Source organism: Leptinotarsa decemlineata, unplaced genomic scaffold (genome assembly GCF_025532065.1).
Source record: "Leptinotarsa decemlineata unplaced genomic scaffold, Ldec_3_MD MMD2_P_RNA_scaffold_11, whole genome shotgun sequence".
NCBI classification, from domain to species: Eukaryota; Metazoa; Arthropoda; class Insecta; order Coleoptera; family Chrysomelidae; genus Leptinotarsa; species Leptinotarsa decemlineata.
This window is the reverse complement of record NW_027412525.1, coordinates 6503464-6522375: the sequence shown is the minus strand read 5'-3', so window position 1 is coordinate 6522375 and position 18912 is coordinate 6503464. Positions and strand designations below refer to the sequence as shown.

General features: G+C 35.5%; 2 protein-coding genes across 9 annotated transcripts in view; one reads left to right on the top strand and one right to left on the bottom strand.

Moving 5' to 3' along the window:
- The window catches only part of Ir8a (Ionotropic receptor 8a), a 465956-nt gene that overhangs the window by 60246 nt on the left and 386798 nt on the right, over window positions 1-18912 (top strand). The gene's annotated exons all lie outside the window — the stretch shown is intronic.
- Window positions 3706-18912, bottom strand: part of LOC111513753 (uncharacterized) — an 81085-nt gene continuing 65878 nt past the window's right edge. For all 6 annotated transcript variants that reach the window (XM_074170517.1, XM_074170535.1, XM_074170508.1 and 3 more), the window contains exon 2: window positions 3706-6202. In XM_074170517.1, the coding sequence (XP_074026618.1) occupies window positions 4407-6197 (1791 nt within the window). In that variant the 5' untranslated portion in view covers window positions 6198-6202 and the 3' untranslated portion in view covers window positions 3706-4406. The remainder of the gene's footprint in view (window positions 6203-18912) is intronic.

Sequence of the window (18912 nt, the reverse complement as noted above, 5' to 3'; positions counted from 1 at the left end):
GGCCGGTCCTCGTAAACTTCTCACTAAATAATGAATTTTGTCTAAATCTGTCAAAGATGCATTATCGTGAATCATACTCTTGAAGTGCGAATGAAATGTTTCCCACTGCCGTATTTCTCCCGAAAATAAAGGTAATTCAATTTTCGGCAACGGACCCACATAGCAATAGATATTCCAGGTATATTTTATGAATATACATTCAAGGATATTGTATTATGCTATGAATATGCCATGGATATATATATCTTCTGGAGAATATTCCCTGGAAGTGCTCCTGGCGAACCTTTGATATATTCTAAGAATATTCCTTGGGAATATTCTTGGAATATCTTATAATATTCTTAGAATATCTAAGGTATATTCTATTAAGAATATTCCAGGAATAGAACCCGAGGAATATTCATAAAATATTTAGGATATTCTTAGTTTATTGTAGGAATATACAATAGAGAAACACCATAGAATATTCTTTAAATATATTTTATGAATATTCTAGGAATATTTGGAATATTCCAAGAATGTGACGAGTAACCACTATTAGGCATGTATATATTGCATTTTGATACAAGATTCACACAAGTAATAAAACACATAATATTCATAAACAAATATATTTTAAAAACAATATACACTGAAATATTTGACGTTTCAACCAATATTAAAAATAAAAAATCTAATTCAAAATATTTATTCACTGAATAAAATATTCCTGAATACTGTCATATTACAAATATTAGAAATGTATTCAAATTAGGATATTCCTACTCTCAAACAAATGTATACTAAAAAATATACTAAAATAACAACTCTGTGAATTCATCAGCACTAATTAAAAAATAATAAATATATCATTTCATTGAAAAAGAAAAAGTGTATTACATCAAGAAATAGGTTAGGTTAGGTTTCTCACTTAGAAAAATAAACCCACAAATGAGTAGTATGATGGGTTCTTCAATGAATTTCACTTACTTAAAGTTATTCAAACTTTGCTCACCAGAATAGTTTTCCTTATATTTGTCCAACAATGCATCAGCCAGTGTTTCAATAGTAATACCTGGAACAAAATGTACATTAACGTTCATTATCACTATTTGTAAGTGGCACAATAAAACTGGAATAAAAATCAAATAGATATTTTTCGCATAGGTTACTCATGAACATTTACAACATTTTATGACTTGGAGAGCAACTTGCATTGTCTTGTTGAAAAGTAATCATTACGTTTTCAGTTCTTTGGCTCACCTGCCTGTACCAGGTACCACTCTGTTTCCTTTTGGGCAAATTGATACTATCTTGAAAACGATTGATAAAAATCATGAAAACAAATGATACAAAAAAATGTGTTATTCACTTACTTTTCTCTATTGAAGATACACAACTGTACTTAGTCAAACCAACAAATCCCACACACCAACTCTCCTCGAACCTAAAATGAGGTATAGTAGGTTAATCACCATGACTTTACTATCGATACTTTTGCATTTTACTTGTTTTTCTTGAAGACTGAATAGATGCAACTCTCCTGTTTGGAGATCCAAAATCAAACTATTCGCTGTACTGCAAATTGGACAACCCCAAATTATAAATGGTACACTGAACGTGACAGAATTATACTTTGATAATAACACCAACACACCATGCATTACACACGCGAACCTGCCACGTCAACCGCCATGTTGAATCAAATGTCGAATTTAACGCAAACGCAAATGTACCATGCATTAAGGGACAGCCGCTTTCACAGAGCTTATTCGACTGTCGCGCGCTACACTTCAATTGACCAATGAGAAACGTTTACTCCAATTATTCACTTCCCCATTTCTCTGTTTCCAGGATTTTTCGCTTTGTAATTAAATAATTTCAAATACAAAAAGACAAATAGGATGAGAATTAACCAATTTATTGATGCAACTGGTTCATTTATTGGCCCATTTAAATTTTTTTGTCGTTTCCAACAGTTGCTGTTGGAGCAATTCATCCAGAATCTTTGCGTTGAGTTCAAAAACTGGTTAACACTATCAGGGTTATATACATTAGGTTATGCATTCGATTAAGATCTTCAAATATTTTTGTTTTTAATAATATTGAATTTTTGGATACGTTATTATAAGATAATTCAAAATTCCATTGTATAGAATATTCCAAAATATACCGTGGGGATATATTCTAAGAATATATCATATGGTATATTCGATCGACAATATTCTTAGAATATTCAAGGGAGAATAATCCATTTATAGACATTCTATGCACATTCTTTCGGGAATAATCCTGCCATATTCATTCAAGCATATTCTATGAATATTCTAAAGGCATGTATATATTCCAAGAATATTCTATGAATATTTGGAATATATACGTTCGTTTTATGATATACAGGGAATATTCCATGAATATCTAGTGCTGTGTGGGGAGGTAATCTATTATCTACTATAATATTGCCGCTATTACTATTAGACTGCCTAGATTGAATTCCTTTTGCAGCCACAATTGATTAATAGTTGGAAGAAGCTTATAATCTGGTACAAATTCATCATCTATTTCAAACTGCACTTCATTGATCTGATCTAATACCAAATTCAAAGCTTCTCTAGTAGTATCTAGAGTCAAATATTATATTTTGAAAGCTTCAACTTCTTGGCGTTCCCAATGATTCTGATAGATCGTACAGTTTCTGCAAAATAGAGAAGAAATACTCTTTTTTCGCTGTTAACATTTTATATTTCCTATCTGCTACCGTATCCATTTTGACTCTAATAATTCCCAATGGAAACTTGATGTCCGATTGCAAATTTCACCTTCCGAAATTAAGACCATACCAACCCGTTCAATATTTTTCTGTATTTATTTGACCGTAATTCAAATATACCCGATATACTGAACAATCTGACAATACCGCTAAAGGCCTGACTACTTCCGCTTTTTATACTGCTAACCGATTCGAGAAAAGAAAAAACAATCCAAGTTTTTCTAACCACCAATCCGACTCGAATAGGACCAAATGCGTTATGTTCTGTAATGGATATGATAAACTCAAAACACAGAATACACTAAATAATAACTCAGTGATGGTTAAATAAACCCAGGATTGAGACTTACCCCTTTCTCGTTTTTTGCTGTTGGATCCAAACTGCTTCAGGGAAACTATTATGGCAAAGTAGAAAGGGATCAAGGAGTTTTAGGAGAAGCAGTGTTCAGAAAGCTTATTTGAACAAAAGAACAATTCACACATTAGTCTATACAATAAAATCACCCGCGCGTATCTTATTTCTTTTCCGATCCAGCCGTTCCGAATATTTCTAATTTCAAAAACTAAACTACTCAACTAAATAGATTTATTCTATAAAACCGAGAGCGGTGTTGCCGAAACTTAAATTAATTTTCCTTAAATATATACATGCCTAAACACCTTGTCTGTCCCACGCTATGATCAAATTAATTTTCATATCTCAAATAGTGCTTCAATTAAACATTTGAAAATTTAAATACAACTTCAGAAGTTTGACCCACACACCTAGTACCAATTTATCATAAGGGCTTTTTGTGATCGACAGCAAATTATGACGATTTCTCCCTATCGTACCAGTTGACGTTTGTCAAAGCTTGGTACTACAAGGATCAGAACAATTTTTCGTGGTGTATTTCATCAGTTCGGAATATAATATAAATTGATTTGAAAACCCTGAAAAAAATTAAAAAAATTAATAAGATCAACCGAAAATAACAATTTTTATTAAACAAAAAACTGAAATTACAAAAAAATAATATACAAGCAACAACCAAACATATAAAAAATTGAAATATATATTAATAAAAGCTGAAAAATGGAAATTAAAAAGAATTATTAACAAAAAATGAAAAATAAAAATTAAAAGATTGTAAACCAAGTTATGTCACGACGTTTCGATTGCTAGTATCCACAATCATTATTACCCGAAGACAATAACAATTTTAATAAGTTTGAATTTGTTGAATATTTTATAAGCTTTCGGGTGGGCTAGAGAAGAGCTGAAGAATACTCAAAATGACACAACAGTTTTCTATATTCAATATTGGAAACTCTTATCTACTGATTCATGTTAAGTATACCTGATAAACAGCTTTTTTGGAAGTAGAAGAACAAACACTTCAGATTCGTAGAAGCCTTTATTTCGTACAGAATATGTAGTTCAAACATCCATAGTGCTATTTTTACTACTAAAACAATTTCTTCATGAGATAGATATTTTGTAGGATTACTCAATGTTATAATAATAAATCACCAATATCATCTGCCATTTTACTTATTTTTTTTTGACGAAAACATAATATAACGAAATCGAATTGAATGATACATAATAATGTCAAATACAGTATTGATTTTCGGATCGACCATTGAACAGACATTCCTAAAGACTCACTGAAACTTACTCCATAATCAATTCAAATTCTTCCGCTCTGTATTTACGTCTCTTGAGATGACGATAAATTTTGAAACCTACAATACTTATAATCAAAACTAAAAATATTGAAATGAGAGTCATAACTGTATTAAATAAAGGGTTTATATTACTTGCGATTGCATTTGTGTTTAGTCTTTCAGAATTCTGTTCGTTTGCGCAAAATATACCAGCAACATTTTCATGAAAAGTGTCTTTTTTTTCTTCCAGCGTGTAATTGATTGATTTTTGTTTGAAAAATCTTACTATTTCAACCAATAACTCGCAAGATAAATGATTTTGTTGAATATTCAAAACTGAAAGTGATGGCAAATTAGAAATTATCAAATCGTACTGTATATATTTCAAATTATTGTCAGAAATATCCAAAATGTATAAATTCTTCAATGGATTCAGTAAAATGTAATCTAAACTTTCCAAACGGTTGTGAGAAATATTGAGAAAATTCAAATTGTTCAGTTCATTGAATGTAGCTGGATATAACGTTTTGAATTTATTTCTCGATATATCGATAGTCTTCATTTTCTTCAAATCTCGAAATACTGACTCTGGTAATATATTTATCTGGTTTCCTGCCAAAAAAAGGGTTTTCAGTTCGAATAAACCGCAAAACGAATTATTGTTCACTTTTATACGATTGTCATTCAAATCAAGTAATTCAAGTTCGTTAAATCTTTCGAACATGTAAGGTTTTACTTCCGAAATATTGTTATCATAAAGAAAAAACTTCTGCAAAGATTGTGTACTGTTGATTATAGAGATACTATCAAATTTCAGTTTGTTTGAACCTAAGTTAAGATACCTCAACATGGGTGAATCCGTTATATTGAAGTACGTCAAACCATTATGAGATAAATCTAAAAGCTCTAAATTGTGTTTTCCATGAAATACTCTATCTTCTATCATAGTTATATTATTGTTTTGGAGAAAGAGGTTCTTCAAATCTTCAAGTAGTTTGAAGTCAGAATTTTTCAATAGAGTTAGCATGTTTTCTTGTAATTTCACCTCTTTAATGTATTTGATATTGTTAAATAAATCCCCTAACGTTCTCAATCTGTTGTGGCTCAAATCTAACTCTACTAAATCCGAAGCAAATTCATATATGGTATAGTCATCTTTCGGTACATTCAAAGCATATGAATGACTATTAACACTAAAATCCATAGAGTTAATAGCACTTTCACATAATGTGAAGAAATAATCAACACTCTCTATCAAGTTATTTGATAGATTCAACGATTTTAAGTTTTTTAAGTCGCATATCACGATATTTGCTGTATCTTCCAACATATTTTCTGTGAGTTGAAAATGCTCCAAGACATCTAAATGCTTCAACGTACTTTTTTCGACTTTAATCAAGCTATTGTTGGATAACACCAATTCCTTCAAATGATTTATGCCTGAGAAAGTGTATTCATTCATATGAAATGTGGTATTCTGGATGGTGAGCTGTTCTAACTTTGATAGAGTTTTGAAGATGCGTTCCGTTGGTGAAAATGTGAAAATTGAATTTTTTATAGTAAGAAAACGGATTTCTTTTACATTTTGAAATATTTCGGAAGTTACGTTGTATAACGCAGAATTTTCTATCTTCAGACTTATTTCGTTGTTGATTGTGATGTTTCGAAGAATATCGAGGTGGTCTTTCGAAAGGTATTGACAGGTTATGTAATAACCTCGTTTATCAAAATTGTAATCTTTGTCGCAGTGTAAGGCACTCAAGATTCCAATCGTTGACAGTAGTACGATCACCTTCATTTTACCTGTAACAAAACATCGAATTGAAATTGTAGCCTATTTCAGTATTTATATTTATATTGATTTCCGTATTCGAATTCTGTTAGAATTAGGATTCTATGGATATATACAAAGTAGAAGAATTATGCCCGAAATAACATCAGCAAGTGCATATATTAATATTGAAAAGGCTTTATATGTTTTTTTGAAAGTTACTTCTATGCATGATCTACACATCTTTGAATAAAGTTACTACTTTTACAATTGATTGCTTCCTTCGTTTCTTTGGAAGATTCCCACATTTATTTTTGATTCTAGATAGAGTAGTAGGAAGCTAAACACTTTGTTTCCCAAAAATTGATATATTGAATTGTCCACATTTTCAAGGACAATACACAAGCACTACAGGAAAATCCTTAAGGCGCTCTAAGAGCGGTGCCTGTGCGAAAGTAGTGATTCACATTGGATTTGAATTGCTGGAGATTTAGATGTGAAGTTTAAGTTGAGTTGAATCTCAAAACGATGAGCAGCAATATTCTAATAACCTTTTTTGTTTTGAAAATATTTTGAAAATTGTGTTATTATTGAATAACAATTCAATCCACAAACATATATACTGAGTGAATCGAATCAAAAGTTTTTCAATTTTTTCAATGAAACATTCAACATATTTCATTCAAGAAGTATTTTTTTCTTGAAAATCTCTTTGTAAAACTGTGGGCTTTTGTAGGTGAATACCTAGGGTTCCAAAGTCACAATAAAAATACTAAGTTTCAAAAATTATATTATTTTCAACATCGAATTCTTCCAGCAAAAACTTCGAGAAGATTGATAATGAATTAGTCGACTTTATAAGGAAATAATTGTACAATAGAGTTCAAGTTGGATCATTTGGGATCGATGGAATCGAAGTATTCCAGGCTCAGGTTTACTATAAGATTATAATGTGAAATCCATGAAATAACATAAAATTTTCTTGAAAAAAAAAACACTGAATCTTCCAGTTTTTCAGTCAAATTACTTCTCAACAATCATTTAACATAGTCTTACAAAATTCTCTTCTGAGAAGAATAACTTTAGCTTGTTTGTTTTTATGATATTACTTGAACCCATTGATATATACATATATGTAACTTCATATTTCTGCAGAGTGCTTTTTTTGCCGACGACCTGGGTTCAATTCTCTAACCAGTAATTTTTTTATTTCATTTCCCATGAAATTTCCAGCCGCCGATGGTCATTGAGACCATGTGATGGTGAGCTTGGATAGGTAGCCTGTCTCGTGAGGTGAGAACAATTTTAATTTCCCGCTGTGCGCGCAGTAGATTCTGATTGGTCGACTGGGTAATGACAAAAAGTGGAGAAGTGGAGGTGTTCTTTACTCCGGCAACTACTACTCATGTAAAATGAAATATAGTGTGTTTCTAAAAAAATTACGGTAGTTCTATCCCAACACCAAACCGTTATTTCCAATACCTCGACACGTGTTTCAATCACCAAGTGATCAAATGGCAATGGACAAATACATTCATTTTTCGCCATTTTTTTAATTAACTTCTGGACCGCATGGTATATATTTATGAATTATTATAATTTTGAAACAATTTCATGGGGTAATTCGAATGTGAAAAGCAATAAATATCATTCCTTCAAAATAAATAATTCTGATTCGAGATGCTGTATATAAGATACTATTTTAGAAAAAGCTCAATGCATTAATATCTAAAACCTTTATAGTGAAGATTTTTTGATAACTTTACTCCTTCACCTAAAAATTCTAATAAAAGCTCGATACTATATAATATCTTGTATACCTATCTTTACCAGAATGGAATAATTCAGAGTTATTCACAATCAGTAATACAGCAACAGGAATTCCAGCTCAAAATACCATGTATTTTCTTATGGCGCTTCATTCTGGCGTTTTTTCGACCTCATGCCCACTTCCCACGGAAGGGGTAAAGGTCAGCGCCTTGTCTCTGCCCGACGTCCATTATGTGTAAACTGAGCTCCACTTCTTCACTTTTACCATCATTCAGTCATCCAATCAGCTATCGCGCATACAGCGGGAAATTCAAACCACCAGTAGATGAACAAGGCCGATACGAGCACAAAATCCCATGTATTTTCTTATGGAGCTGAACTTTTTGCAATTTTTGGTTCAAACAGGAGTGGGGGAAACGTGTGACGTCATCGACGCAGGATGGAATGACTATCGTAACGATTCAAGCGTGGAACTCCGACCCTCGGCTCCCTTAATACTCCGCATCACCAATCGGCTCCTTTTGTACTCTGCCCATCGACCCTATCGAGACTCCGCCCCTCGGCCCCCTTGACGCGTTGCAGTCACGTGGTTTTAATTGAAAAACGTTTTTAGTTACGAGAATCGAACCAGGTTCTTCCATGGGGTAGGCGTTGTCCTCAGCCTCTACACCAATATAAAATATTGAAAGTAACTGCGAATGATGGGTATTTAAAGCGTTAGTTTTGTCGAGACTGAAATTGACTCATTTTATATACGTGATCACATTTTTTTGATTTCCGTAGAATGTTATGGAAATTGTAACGTCATTATCATGTTGAAGATTGGAAAATATACTCATATTTGGAAAAGAATTAATATTTCATGTAAAGATGTGTATGCATGTGCAAGAATGAGAAACACGTGTGACGTAATCGAGGCAAAGAGAGATAGAGATGGTATCGAGATTTTACGTTCCTAGCGCAAGCAGGTGTTGCCGCTTGTGAGCATGAAGGGTTAGGAATACGACTCGATGAAAATTGAAAGCGCGAAAGTAATACATTAATAATAATGAATCAGATTTGAGAAAAATATGACAACCCAACAGTTCAACCTGTGCTCCCTCAATGTGTACGGGGTGTCTCAAAATACATCATTAAAGAAAAACACATGGCGTCGAAGTGTACAGGGTGCGTCAAAATACATACATCATTTGAGAAAAAAAACATAACATTCGTTTGAAGGTGATTGACAATGTTTCATGATGAATTTCACTAGTTCGGACTTCCATTGTCTACTATATAAAATGATTTGAAATCCCTGAAACAACTAAAAAAGAAGAATTAAAAATGAAAAGCTGAAAATGACAATTATATTAAGCAAAATAAACCTGAAATGAGATAATAGTGAAATAAAATTTTAGTAAAAATAGAACGATTGAATATATAAAAATAAAGAAATGAAAAAAGGAAATAAAAATAAAATATGGAGAGATTCCAAGTCAGTTAGTGAACTAACGTGCTATTCATTTTTAATTTTCCTTCTTTAGTTATTTCAGGGATTTCAAATCATTTTATATAGCAGACAATGGAAGTCCGAACTAGTGAAAAACATAACAGTTCCACGAGGCTGTAAGTTTTCAACCGGCGATCCCTCAATGTGTACCATATCATTTGAGAAAAGAAACATCGGTTTAAAATATATCAATGTGTATACATGGCGTTTCAAAATACATCATTCAAGAATAAAACATGTCTGTTCAACAGAAATCCAGCGTTACAATATGTCAGAAGAATACTAAGTCCCCTATCTTTGTTAACCAAGTTAGCATCATCAGGAGGAGGAGGAGGAGATTGCACGAAAGTTGTCAAAGAGTTATGTATTTTGGAGAAAGCGAAGGATTCAACCGTTTTACAAGCGTTACGACTGTTTTGCGTGCGACCGTTTCGCGTGCGTTTCGACCGTTTTTGGTGCGTTTTCGACGGTTTTCCGTGCGTTTTCGATCGTTCGCGTGCGTTTTCGACCGTTTTGCGTGCGTTTTCGACAGTTTTTCGTGCGTTTCCACAGTTTTCCGTGTGTTTATCCATTATCATTTCATCGTTATTGTCATGACCGTTTCCATGTTCCAATATGACAGTCATTTATCACTCAACGCGATTCGCTAACCAAGTAAGCATCATCAGGAAATCACTAAAGTCCATGCTTTGTCGTATGAAGATTCATTTCGCGAATTTTCAGACTCCTGAACAGAACCTTGTGGAACACTCTGCCTAACTTCTGTTGAAGAGTGGTGGCAGTCTGCCAATCAAAATGGAGGAATCAAATATCGCTCGATTGATTGTGTGAGATGAAATTGAACTGGAGAATGGGGGTCGAATTATAATAATAGTGATAAAATTTTGAAACTTTGAAAGTGACGTAGTCAGCGTGGGAGGTGGTGGCGTGTGTGATGATTTGTGGAAATTAATGAGTTATCACAAAAAATAATAGTGCAACTTTCAGAAGGGTTAGGTTAGGTCCGAGGTTAGCTGCACCGCAACCCGCAAGGGTTTATTGTGGCTCACACCTATTCTCACTCCGCCAAACAAACCCAGCTTCTTAACGAAGCCGATTAGTTTATATGGTGAGTGGTCTTTCAGGTCAGATGGTAAGAGTACGGCTCTGCCGATTTCTCAAGACCTGATCCAATCCCCAGCGGGGCAGGCCTGTTATTGAGGTAGTCGGATAGTCAAGTTGCAAGATTCCCACCTTGATACCCACAACCTTCCCATATGAGGGTTTTTGCACGTCAGCTACACCTGAAGATGCCTCAGATTCAGCCGTGCAGGGCTTTTTCACCTCTAGTTTTGGTGAAATCTCACTTGAGCGCAAATGTTTGCTAACCTGCTCATAGGGGGTTAGTTCCCCCACCTGAGACAGATTCTGCGTACGCCGCAGCTCTCGCTCTTGAACTAAATTTACAGGGAGGTCAATTGGATTCGTAAACTCGACATCCATCTCCTCTGTAGACTCGCTCCCGAACTAAATTCACAGGGAGGTCAGTTGGAGTCGTAAACTCGACATCCATCTCCTCTGTGGACTCGCTCCTGTAATGAATTCACAGGGAGGTCCGCTGGAGTCGTAAACTCGACATCCCTCTCCTTTAAAGACTCGCTCCTGAATTAAATTTACAGGGAGGTCAGTTGGAGTCGTAAACTCGACATCCATCTCCTCTGTAGAGTCGCTCCTGAACTTAATTTACAGGGAGGTCAGTTGGAGTCGTAAACTCGACTTCCATCTCCTCTGTAGACTCGCTCCTGGGTCAAATTTTACAGAAAGATCAGTTGGAGTCGTAAACTCGACATCCATCTACTCTGTAGACTCGCTTCTGATCTGAGTTTACAGGGAGGTCAGTGGAGTCGTAAGCTCGACATCTATATCCTCTATAGACTTAGCGTCAGAAAGAATTTTTTAAGTTTACTCTGTCTATAAAGGTCCCACGAGTAGCTAGGGAAAGAAGATCAATCACGGCAGAGCCCCGCATTACCGTAACAAGGCGATGCTACGACGAGAGGGCGCCCGGTATCTCGAATCCGTAGAGACAGCTGATAGGCTCAGTGTCATTCATCATCTCATCACAGAAAAATGCCGCTCTTCGATTGGTTCGATGAAAAAGTTACAACACCAATACTCAGAGAGCTCGAAGAGTTTCAACAAAAGGACAGCGGCTGGGCACTGCGTTGTGAATATTGATAAGTTCACACCACAGCTGGGGTCCTCATTGATAGAACTTCCACCTCAAATTTTGCTGAAGAATGCTTGCATAAATGTAAGAAACGATGATGAGGCCTGCTTTGCGTGGGCTGTTATCTCAGCATTTTATCCTATGCAGAAAAATGCTGATCGTACTTCATCATATCCTCATTATTCCTCATTGAAACTTGGAGAAATTCATTTCTCAATGACTGTTAGACAAATTCCGGGATTTAAAAAACTGAATGATATTTCTATCAATGTTTACATCCTTCAAAAGAAATGTGAAACGTTCATTACTCTACCTAGATACCTCACAAAGGAATGTGAACTTACTGCTGATTCAAGATAATTTTGATGAATCTGAACTTATCAAGGCTCTTATTGAAACAGTTGAGTAAGGAACATGGTCAAAAGTACTTTTGTCTGCCTACAGTACTTTCGATCCGAAAAAAAAGTACAGAAACATGCTGAGGATTGTCAGAGAATCAATGAAACAGTCATCAAAATGCCTGAGGAGGGTAAAAACCTTCTCAAGTTCACAAAACATAAAAATAAAGAAAGTGTATTTTCGTCGTATACGCCGACTTAGAATCCGTTTTGAAGCCTACTGATGATCCTAAAAAACCTCAACATCATATTCCGGTAGTTGTAGGTTACTACTTGAAGTGCTCATACGAAGACACTCTTTCCTCCTATAGGGCATACCGTGGAGAGGATTGTATGCAATGGTTCGCTGATGAGATGGATCAACTAGCTGAGATATGGCTACAGTGTTTTGGCGTCTATACGACATCGATATGACTGTAGAGCAAGAAGTTGAGTTTCGAAGAACTTCACACTGCCACATCTACGAAGAGCCCTCCACTCCATCTCATACCATGTAATAACTATTGTGACCCCGCGCACGAAGGGTGTAATAAAAACTACAAAGATAGCTATATAGTTCCCGTAGTCTTCCACAATTTGAGTGGCTATGATGCACATTTCATCATCACAGATAATGTATCTAGAATAAAGAAAACGATTGATCTTCTCCCCATCACAAAAGAAAAGTACATCTCCTTCATGAAACATGTCGATGAGCCTTCAGTGAAGTTTCGATTCATCGATTCATTCCCTTTTATGAATTTATCTTTGGATATATTAGCATCACACTTGACAGAGTTTCCTAATGTGAAGGGTCAGTTCTCTGAGTTATCTGAAAACTTGGTTAAATTACTCACTAAAAAGGGGGTCATGCCTTATGATCATATTGATTCCTTCGATAGATTTGATGAAACTTGCTTGCCCCCTATTGATGCCTTCTACAACAAATTAGAAGATAAGTCCTGCCCCCGCAGACTATATCAACGAGCCCAGGATGTGTGGAAGTGTTTCACTTGTCAGACTTTGGGTCAATATGTGGAATAATATGTGATAACAGATATTCTCCTCTTCGCTGACGTATTCGGGCAATTTCGTACAAGCTGCCTCAGAACTCATAATCTGGATTCTGCCCACTACTTTACGCTACCAGGCCTTACGTGGGCTCAACACCAAAGTTGAATTGGACGTACTCACCAATCCTGACATGTTTCTATTTCTTGAACGAGGAGGACATAGCCAAGTTTGTTCGAAGAGAAGAGCTCATGCGAACAATAAATATTTGAACAATTATGACCCTCCAAATCCTGACACATACCTCATGTATTTCGATGTAAACAACCAGTATGAGTGGGCGATGTCACAGTATTTGCAATATGATGGGTTTAAGTGGTGCGATACCAATATTGACGTTTCAATACCCGATGAGAGTGGCGTGGGAAATATGCTTGAAGTTGATCTGGAGTATCCTAAACATCTACATGATTCGCACATAGACTCACCATACTATCCTGAACATATAAATCCAAAAACGAAAAATCCCCCTAAATCGATAGAAGAGCTCACTAAATTGATGACTACCCTTCATCACAAAGCAAAATACGTGATTCATTATTGCACCCTCAAACAGGCCATTGCTGATGGTCGTGTCATCACGAAAATTCATCGAGTACTTCAATTCAACCAGTCACCATGGTTGGAGTCCTATATTGATTTGAAAACCGAGTTGCGACAAAAGAGCTCACCAAATTGATGGCTACCCTTCATCACAAAGCAAAATACATGATTCATTATTGCACCCTCCAACAGGCCATCACTAATGGTCGTGTCATCAGGAAAATTCATCGAGTACTTCAATTCAACCAATCACCATGGTTGAAGTCCTATATTGATTTGAATACCGAGTTACGGAAAAGGGCTAAGAATGAGTTTGAAAAAAACCTTTTCAAACTTATGAACAATGCAGTATTCGGAAAAACAATGGAAGGCCTTAGAAAAAGAGTCAACATTAAACTCCTCTCCAAATTGGCTAATCGCTACGCAGTCAAAGCCTATATTTCTGAGCCAGAGTTCAAAAATTGTATGATATTCAACGAGAATTTGGTGGCAGTCGAACTGAGGAAACTGCAAGTTTATCTGAATAAAGCGATACAAGAAGGACAAACTGAATTAGACTTCGCAAAGACTACCATATACGATTTTCATTATGACTATATGCGTCATCGATTCGGAGATGAATCTGAAGAAATGAACTGCATATGCAGGAAATTTTCTGTGGAGATTCCTGCACTGATGCCTGTCGGATATAATCCAACGCCCTTCGTGGTCTTAGCCAGGGGAATAGTTGTTTTCTGATAGGCGTCAGTCCATTTAACCTACTGTGTAGGTATATTCGAGACTGGCTTGAACGTTTAAAGTTCATTTCTTTAGATTTGTTCACTGCCAGTCTTCAAGCTCAGCCCACTGTCTAATGAGGAAGTTTTTCTTCCTTATTCAGAGGAATCGTGCAAATTACAAATATGCAGTTGTTTAGTACCTCGTCCACTAGATGTAGTGACATTTTGTTGTTTCGCTTCAACTTAGGAAGAGGAATGAAATACTCTGAAAGAATTCCAATTTTCAATTATGGAATATTATTGACTGTATGTCGATGATGGTCACTATCTTGCACTGATGAGTGGCTAATGAGCCCGAAACCGGTCTGCAAGTGTGCCCGTTTCAGAATTGAAGGTCGACTCTTTCAGTTGTATTGCCAATTGCATATGCAGGAGATTTTCTGTGGAGATTCCTGCACTGACGCCTGTCGGATATAATCCAACGCCCTTCGTGGTATTGGTCAGGGGAGTAGTTGTTTTCTGATAAGCGTCAGTCCATTTAACCTACTGTGTAGGTATATTTGAGACTGGCTTGAACGTTCAAAGTTCATTTCTTCAGATTTGTTTACTGCCAGTCTTCAAGCATAGCCCACTGACTAATAAGAAAGATTCGGAGATGATTGTGTAATTCTCTACACCGATACAGATAACCTGATTTATGAAATATGCAATCAGGATCCTTATGAAATCATACGTCAAGATTGTCACAATTTTTTCTATACTTCGTATTATACTTCCAACAATCAGTTTGACATTCCGTTGATGAATAAATAGGTTCTCGGAATGATGAAAGATGAAAATAACGTAGTTCCGATGACTGACGACATAGGCCTCAAATCGAAATTGTACACCACTAGGGTGTTGGTGACGGAAGATGGCATCAATAAAAAGCGGCAGCAGTTGGTAAATTATGGCAATGATGAGGATGGAATTATTCAAATCAATTCAAGCCTGGAAGTAACCAAGGAGGCAAAGGGGGTCAAATCTTCTGTGATGAAGAATGAAATTACATTCGATGATCATGTGAATTACTTAGATAATTGAAAGAATATGAGTTTTACCCAAAATTTGATTCGATCTGATGAACTTCAAGTACATTCCATTGCCCAATACAAGATTGCCCTCAGCCCTGAAGATGATAAGCATTATATAATTACAGATTCACAAAATACGCTTCCTTGGGGTTACTTTTCTATCCCTCATACATCAAATGCTATGGATATAGACGATTAGCCCATGATTATTAGTATATATGTATTTGACTGCAGTTCAGCTGAGAGGAGATTTATAAATTATTAATGAATGTTCAACTAACTACTTTATATTATCAGTAAATTTAAGGTATATAGATTTAAAAAACTTAAACAGCAGCAGAATGTGTCGATACTTGTGGAATGTGATTGTGAATGAATTAATGGAATGATTAGATATCAATAAATATTTTGTAGTACATTTTTTTGAATTTACAAATGTTTCTTTCTTACGTTGAAAACATCCAAATCCATCTCTCTTTCCGGTTCAACTGACCCCTCACTCATAGCTAACATTCTGCTAATTACAATTACGAGCAATTTTTATCTACTCAAAAGGTGAAATATTGCTCCTTCACATGGTGGCGCTATTACGAATCATTACGATTCAACCAAAGTAGACTGATTTCTCATTTCCACCAATATCCTAAGTGAAAAATCTCTGTTCATCACAGGAAATGATTTTTGATCATTTAAATTTCAAATGTTCAACTAAATAAAAAATTTTAATATCTGTTGACGGTTATTTCTTCAAACTGACACGTATTGAGATAAAAATGCCCTTATTTCTACACAATTTTTTATGACACGATACATTGCAAATCATATGGGTATTTGAAAAAAAGGGGCTTGAAAAATGCATGTTTTTCGCTGCGGTTGAAGTGACCAAAATCCTTTAGATTTTCATTCATGCGGTGATCTCTTATATATAACAGAACAGATTTTACAGACAGATATAAAACTCCTGTATCAGGTATGAATGCTTTCAGGAATCGAATAAATGACAATTTTAATGTCATAAGGAATACTCCTGTACTAGATATGAATGATTTAAGGAATCAAATAAATGAGAATTGTAATTTCATAAGGAATACTACGGGTATTTTAGAACGTGTCAGAAATTAATCAATGACAGATCGATCGCAGTCGTGTATTTCATTGGACATTTCGCTCATAGTCCTTAGGTTCGAAATAGTTCATTATTACTTTTGGTCTTCACCCACCTTTCAACTACACACACCTTGACGCCAACCCAGCCAGTTTAGTGGTGACGTTGTGATAGTGAAAACGCGCGATATTATATTTCACATAATCAGCAAATGAAATCATTTGAAATGAGTACCAACATCGGTCTGTTACAGCTAATATAACAGAAATGGGTGATAAGATACTTTTGGCTTCGGAAAATGATTAATTGTGTTTCTTGACATATGAACGAATGCATTGATGCCGAAATTATTGAAATCGGACGACTGGAAGTGAAAACTGGAAGTGGCCTTTTTTTATGGATTCTATGCATTACCAGATGTGTTTATTTTTGCATGGAACGTTAAGATATGTCAAAGGTGGATAATCAAATTGTCATATTTTTTCTCCAAATCTCTACAACTGATGATGTGACGCGATGATGTGACTGTTGTCAACAAAGATACAACTCAGTGCCCTATTGGCATCATCTCTTTTTCTTTTTCGTATACGAATTCTGCATTTCTTTCCCTTTCATTTGACGTGCTGTACGTTGAGAACGAACTATCATTATCGAAAATACGGCTTAGTGCCCTTCTGACGTGTTACGCCATCTTTGTTTCTTCTCTGTCGATGAATTTTGCATTCGTTTCCCTTTCATTTGATGTGCTGCACGTTGAGATTCAATTATGATTAACGAAGATGTGGTTGAGTGCCCTTCTGACATGTTGCGCCATCTTCGTTTTTTTTTCTATCGTTGAATTCTGCATTTTATATCCTTTCATTTGATTTACTGTACGCGATGATCCGATCATTATTAGCGAATATACAACTTAGTGCCCTTCTGAGAGTTGCGCTATTATTTTTTGTAATAACAAACAAATCATCACACACGCCACCACCCCTCACGATGACTACGTCACTTTCAAAGTTTTAATGTTTCATCACTATTATTATTATACCCTCATTCTCCAGTTCAATTTCATCTAGCACAATCAATTGAACGACATTTGATTCCTCCATTTTGATTGGCTGACTGACACCACTATTCACCACTCTTCCACAAGGTTCCGTTCAGGAGTCTGAAAATTCGCAAAATGAATCTTCATGCGACTTTATGGACTTCAGTGATTTCCTGAAGATGCTTACTTGGTTAGCAAAACGCGTTAAGTGACTGTCATATTAGAACACGAAAACGGTAACGACAATAACGATGAAGCGATAACGAATGAACGCACGCAAATTTGTCGAAACGCACGCAAAACATTCGAAAAAGCACGCGTAAAGGTCGCACGCAAAACAGTATGAACGCTTGTAAAACGGTTGTATACTTCGCTTTTCCCATTTTCGAATGTTAACTCTACAATACATAACTCCTCCTTCTCCTGATGATGCTAACTTGGTTGACAAAGATACGAGACTTGGTGTCCTTCTGACATGTTGGAACGCTAGACTTCTGTTGAACCGACATGTTTTTTTAAATGATGTATTTTGAAACGCCCTGTATACACATTGATATCATATTTCAAACCGAAATGTTTTTTTCTTGAAGAGGAATATTTTGACGCACCCTGTACTCTTCGATGCCATGTTCGTTTTCAATGATGTATTTTGAGATACTTGTACACATTGAAGTATCGCACGTTGAAAACTTTTAGCCTCGTGGAATTATTAAGTTTTATTTTTCTCGAATGATGTATGTATTTTGACTCACCCTGTACACTTCGACGCTATGTTTTTTCCTTCAATGATGTATTTTGAGACACCCCGTACACTTTGAGGGTTCGCAGGTTAAACTGTCGGGTTGTCATATTTTTTCTCAGATCTGATTCATTATTATCAATATATCACTTACGCGCTTCCAATTTTCATCGAGTCATATTCCTAACCCTTCATCCTCAATTTTGAAACCGGCAACACCACATTGCCCAATAAACAAGGATTTATTTTACAACCGGCAACATCTGCTTGCGCTAGGAACGTAAAACCTCGATACCATCTCCATCTCTCTTTTCCTCGATTACGTCATACGTGTCTCTTACTCTTACATACACAAACACATCTTTACATGAAATATTAATTCTTTCCTAAATCTAAGATTTTCCAATCTTCAACATGATAATGATGTTACAATTTCCCTAACATTCTACGCAATTAAAAAAAATGTGATCACGTATATAAAATAAGTCAATTTCAGTCCCGACAAAACTAACACTATAAATACCCATCATTCGCAGTTAGTTTCAAAATATTTTATTGGTGTAGAGGCTAAGGACAACGCCTACCACGTGGACGAACCGAGTTCG